Source organism: Myodes glareolus, chromosome 3, assembly GCF_982192425.1.
Source record: "Myodes glareolus chromosome 3, mMyoGla1.1, whole genome shotgun sequence".
NCBI classification, from domain to species: domain Eukaryota; kingdom Metazoa; phylum Chordata; class Mammalia; order Rodentia; family Cricetidae; genus Myodes; species Myodes glareolus.
The window spans coordinates 78,800,761-78,806,760 of record NC_142028.1 but is presented as its reverse complement, the minus strand read 5'-3'; the positions used below and the strand labels follow the sequence as shown (position 1 = coordinate 78,806,760).

At 41.6% G+C, this 6,000-nt stretch overlaps 1 protein-coding gene across 3 annotated transcripts in view; it reads left to right on the top strand.

Moving 5' to 3' along the window:
- The first annotated feature begins 264 nt into the window (after nt 1–264).
- Stil (STIL centriolar assembly protein) overlaps nt 265–6,000 on the top strand; it is a 50,552-nt gene continuing 44,816 nt past the window's right edge. For 2 of the 3 annotated variants that reach the window (XM_048453405.3, XM_048453403.3), the window contains exons 1-2: nt 265–427; nt 3,857–3,942. In XM_048453405.3, coding sequence (XP_048309362.3) covers nt 3,932–3,942 — 11 coding nt within the window. In that variant the 5' untranslated portion in view covers nt 265–427; nt 3,857–3,931. Of the gene's footprint in view, nt 428–810; nt 905–3,856; nt 3,943–6,000 lie in introns of those variants that run through there. The other variant, XM_048453404.3, reaches the window with a different exon arrangement.

Below are 6,000 nucleotides of genomic sequence, written 5' to 3'. Positions count from 1 at the left end.
CCGTTGAGGAAATGTAGGTTTAAATCATCTGAGTTGTGATCCGGTTCTTTCGTGGCGCCCTCGGTTCTCCAAAGAGCCTTGGGATTGGGCAAACGAATCCCAGGCCGGGATCCGATTGGTTGTCACAGCAGAGGGCCGCGGAGACGTTACGTAACGCTATTAGACCGCCCTGTCGCGGGACTGGCCGGGCTTCTAACCAATCAGCAGGCGCGGCGCGCCCTTCGGTTTCCTCCTGCGGGCATTTGCCGCCTAGGTTCCCGCGACCGCAACGTCCCAGAGGCGGGGCCACAGTCATCTGGGACGCTTCTTGGAGCCGGCCTTAGGGTGCCTAGAAACAAATCCCGGCTTGGCGGCGGCCGTGACGGTAGCGACGGTGGATCTTCGTGCTCCTGGTCCCCTGAGGCGCCCGCCGGGCCCGGGAAGCACGGTGAGTAACCAGCGGCCTGGGAGGGACGGTCCGCGTTAGCGCTCTGGGACGGGTGACCACAGGGCCGCCAGGAGAGAAAAAAAGCGGACGTCAGAACCTTGCCTCTTGTCTGCTAAAGAACGCGAAAGTGTTTTAGATTTGTGACGTGCCTCAGATTGCTTTCACTGTAAATAATTTCTTGGGGACTGAAACCTTGATCCTTGTTCTTGCATTCTTGACGTTTTCTGGCCCGCACTGTTAGTATTTATAATCGGTGATCTACAGGAAGTAGAACTATGTCAGAAGCGAGGTGTGAAATACCGTGGCAGAACACAGGGGCGGTGATGTCACCATAAGAGATTTAACATTCGAGGTGGAAGTTGGATAATAGGGTTTAGTAGGAAATTCGAAGTAAAGGGGGAGGACCGCCTGTGCAGTCCTATCGAAGACTGCTGATAGGTGGAGGATGAATGGCGAGGAGTTTTGGGTGCAGATTGGGTAAGGCCGTAGCTGTGAAGGCCTTTTAATTCTATATATGAAGAAAAGCCATTGACTTTATAAGGAGAAAACCTGTTGTTCATAGACACACTTGTGTTTGCTCTGGAGGGACTTGCCCGTGAACCCGGCTGGCCGATGTGTTCAACTAAGGTGGGAGGTTGGAAAGAACTTACTCTGGGTAAGAGGGAGAAGAGATGAGGACGACCTAATGGTTCTTGTTTGCTATACGATTATAACATCTACCTGAGGAGAGTATTTTTATACTTTATTTTATATAGCTAGGTATATGTTTTGTGCAGTTTTAGCCATTAGCTTTACATAATACTGTCAAGGTAAACTAGTTTATCAAATCTCATTTGATCGTTTTCAAATGAAAAAGGCCTAATGCATGAAAGATAAGAGAGACATGAGAGACAGATAAGGCCTTTAAAAACATTCCTGTTAGTGAAGGAAAATGGCACTTTATATACTTTGTGGAGGTAGAGGTAGCAGTGTGATTACTGTTGCCATGACAACCAAGTGCTAAAGAAAGGCTCTTCTTCTTCTTCTTCTTCTTCTTCTTCTTCTTCTTCTTCTTCTTCTTCTTCTTCTTCTTCTTCTCCTCCTCCTCCTCCTCCTCCTCCTCCTCCTCCTCCTCCTCCTCCTTCTTTTCTTCTTCTTCCTTGTATTTCAAGAAGTTGAAATATCTCTATGGGGGACATTTTGTTGATCTTTAAAGGTCATATCCTGCAGAATTTTGTTCTCTCAGGTATTTTCAGCCTTGGATGTTATGGCAAAGGTATCTTCTAAATGACTTAACTTTTGAGTTAGTAATCCTTTAGTAATTGAGTCAGATAATTCCTTTTAAAATCTTTATTAGAGTTTAAAATTTACTCTCTCTGTGTTTCTGTGTGTGTGTGTGTGTGTGTGTGTGTGTGTGTGTGTGTATGCCTGTGTATCGCTCGTATACTACAGTGTACATTTGGAGATCTGAGGATAACTTGCAGGGGTTAGTTGGCACTCAGGTTCCCAGTTGTTTTGGCAGCAAGCACCTTTATACTCTGAGTCATGTTATTTGCCATAGATTTTTATCTATTGTTATCATTGCTGTTGTTGTGCTGTGTGTGTGATATGTGTATGTGAGAGCAGGAATCCGTGTCCCTCAGAGTGTGGTGCAGGGGTCAGAATACAACTTCCCAGAGTCTGTTCTTTGTTTCCATCTTACATTCTGGGAGTTGAACTCAGGTCCCTAGCCTTGTACAGCAAGTTCTAAGCTGCCTCATCTGCCTCAGGCAATATCTTTTTGCTAAAATTGAAACAATGCACACAAGGTTAAAAATTAGACTTAAAAAAATGTGATGAGGGGCTGGAGAGATGGCTCAGAGGTTAAGAGCACAGACTGCTCTTCCAGAGGTCCTGAGTTCAATTCCCAGCAACCACATGGTGGCCCACAGCCATCTATAATGAGATCTGGTGCCCTCTTCTGGCATGCAAGCATACATGGAAGGATTGTTGTATATATAATAAATAAATAAATCTTTAAAAAAAATGTGATGAATGCTAGCTGGCCTTGGTGGTACATACCTGTATCCCAGAACTTGAGAGACAAGCCTCATAACCCCTAGGAAACCACACACACATACCAAACAGGAAAACCTATGAATGAATTTATAAATAGCTATAATGAACTCAACAAACTCATTCTTGAGACAATAAACAGGAAATTTCGGTCCCCACAAACTGACTTGTGAAAGAATCTGTGTTCATTGTTTGGATCCAAATACACACTTGCTGCGTATTCTCAATAATATTTTGTGTCCACTCATCCACACAGTAAACCTTTAGCTTCTACTTCTCTTGAGTTTCAAATCCATATGTCTAAAATCCCACTGGATAGTTTTATTAAATACTAATGAAGCAAAGTACAGACTGTCTAGTCCTTTCTATATAGGTCAGCATTTATTATTATTATTTTTTTTGAGCAGGGTCTCTGTATAACAGCGTCTGTCCCAGAACTCACTATGTAGACCAGGCTGGCTTCAAACTCACAGAGATTCATCTCTTTATGCCTCCCAAATGTTGGGATTAAGTCCTGTGCACCGTGAGACCTTGTCTTTTTTTGTTTGTTTTTCAAGACAGGCCTTTTCTGTGTAACAGCCCAGGCTATCCTGGAACTCACGTTTTTTTGACCATGCTGGCCTCGAACTCACAGAGATCCACCTGCCTCTGCCTCTCAGGTGCTGGAATTAAAGACCTGTGACACCACCATCAGCAGGACCTTGTCTTTAAAAAAAAAAAAAAAAGGAAAGAAAGAAAGAAAAGATTTTGGGATAAAATATGTGCATCCTTTTTTTTTTTTTTTTCCCCCTGAGACAGGGTTTCTCTGTAGCTTTGGAGTCTGTCCTGTAACTAGCTCTTGTAGACCAGGCTGGTCTCGAACTCACAGAGATCTGCCTGCCTCTGCCTCCCAAGTGCTGGGATTAAAGGCGTGCGCCACTACTGCCTGGCCTAATATGTGCATTCTTTAGTGAATAGGTATACCAAATTAAATATTAAAGTTAGTGTATAGACTGAATGCTTTTTTGTTTTTAGAGACAGGGTTTCTCTGTGGCTTCAGAGCCTGTCCTGGAACTAGCTCTTGTAAACCAGGCTGGTCTCAAACTCACAGAGATCCATCTGCCTGTTCCTCCCAAGTGCTGGGATTAAAGGCGAGCGCCACCACTGCCCGGCTAGACTGAATGACTTAAGTATGAAAGCAATCAAAACCTATTGCTGACATTTAATCTCTTATTTTTCTGTGTATTGAACATAGGACCTTGCACTTGTAGCAAATATGCTACATCCTACCCAATATTTATAGTACTTAATTTTATTATTCCATAGTTACTTTTCATAGAAGCAGCTTAATTTTGTTATTATGTATTTAAGTAATGTTTCTTCTTCTATATTAACAATATCCTTTTATTTCTCTAGGACACTGAGTACCGAAAATTGAAAAAAATCACTCACCAAGTAAAGAGCCTGTAGTTCCTCTATAAAAAGTACCAGATGAATACCAGGTACAGACATGTTATTTGATTGATTATATATTTAACTATTCCTTTTTATTTATATGTATGAGTGTTTTGCCTATATGTATGTATTTGTACCATATACATGCCTGGTGCCCAAGGAATGCCAAAAGAGAGTATCTGATCCCTTGGAATTGGAGCTACAGATAATTGTGAACTGCCATACATGTGCTAAGAATAAATCTGGGTCCTCTGCTATTTGAAGCAAGTACTCTTAATCGCTAAGTCATCTCTCCAGGTTCTATTATTTTTTTGAGTCAAATATATAGCCCTATATATTTTTGATATATAGCCCTAACTGGCCTCACACTCACCCAGTTCTTCTCCTTCCTAAGATTATAGGCATGTTTCACTGTGCCTGACTGTTTAATTATTTGAAATGGAGGTCTTGCTGTGTTACTGAGACTGGTCTTGAAATGCGGGACTCATTTAAGTACTCTTTCCTTAGCCTCTCAAGCTTTGGGACCTCAGGCACATGCCACGATGCCTGACTTCAAAATGTTTTTCATGCAGTGTTTTACTACAGCTACCCACATTGACCTGAGACAGAATACTGGAAGGGAAAGAGAACACAGACTTCGGAATCAGGAATATCTGGTCCTACTTTAATTAGGTGGATCCCTTGATTCTAGTTCACTCACTGTAAGATGAGGATGGGGATCACATTTTTTTTTAATAATTAAAATACTTTAATTATCATCTATTTTTGGCAGCTAGTGCCATCATCTCAAAGTCACCAGCATGTGAGGGGTCCTTGTTTGAGTTGCCAAGGTAATGGGAAGGATAATTCAATATGCTGCAGAGTAACAAAAGACCCCTGAGAAAGGGGCTCACTTTTTAATCGATTACCAGGAAGGTATTAAATATGCTGATTAAACTAAAGGAATGGGCATATAGTAAATACTTATTAAATATTAGCTCTCTTTTCTCTCTCACTTAATGACATAGATGTTTTACTGGTGAGAAATCACTTGAACTGAGGCTGTAAATTAGAAGATTGCTTACTTCCATCGTAGAGGAATGGAAAAGTGTTGGTTCCTTCTGTCTGAGCACTGAGTCCTTGCTGGTAACCATCTCACATTGGTTATCCCAAGTTTCCTCATGTTTCCCAAGCCATGTTTTCCCAAGTGGAGTAGGAAGGAGGAGCTGGCCACCTGTCCCTGCTTTTCTTAGTCTGTTATTACATGGAGGACCTGACACACTGACTTAGGTGATTTAGTTCTTTGGATCATTTTATTGCCCCTAGAGAGGAACAATTAATGCTGGCATATGGATTTTCTTTTTCTTCTAAACTACAGTTGTGCCCATGGGTAGCTTTTTTATTCCCTGTTGCTTCCTTTGTGCCAGATGTTCTTGATAAAGACAATAGGAAACATGATCAGGGAGGCTATCGTATTCCTTTTACTTTAATCTTGACCCTTCTGTCGTATCACACTACTGAAGTATTTTTATTCATTCTTTCTCTCTCTCTCTCTTTCTCTCTCTCTCTCTCTCTCTCTCTCTCTCTCTCTCTCTCTCTCTCTCTCTCGTATTTTGAGCAGAGTCTCCCTACATAGCCCTTGCTCTATTGGAACTCACTATGTAGACAAGGCTGGCCTTGAACTCATAGACCTGCTTGCTTCTGCCTCCCAAGTGTGTGCCACCATGCCTGGCCCTATGCAATATTTTTTAATTAATAAACTACAACATAGAGGTATTGATCAATCTATTATATAGTTAATAAGAGTTTTGGTTAGGATTTCAGCTGGCATGACCCTTTCTTTACTGTACTGAGGAAAGTATTATTATAGGTTGATCTTTAAAGGTGTTGTAGAGTGGAAAATGAAAGAAAAAGACATTAAATACTTATCAGTGGATTAGAAATTATTTTTGAAGCATTTTACATACGTGTTCAACATTCAACATAACTCTTCAGAGAAAGCACTGCTGTTCAAGACCTTCACATTGCTCCCTTCAGCTGTTTTTTAGGCTGGCCTGGAATTCCTAGTCTTGGTCTCTTAAGGACTTGGAATGCCTGGCAAAGAGAATTAACTGTTTCTTATAAAA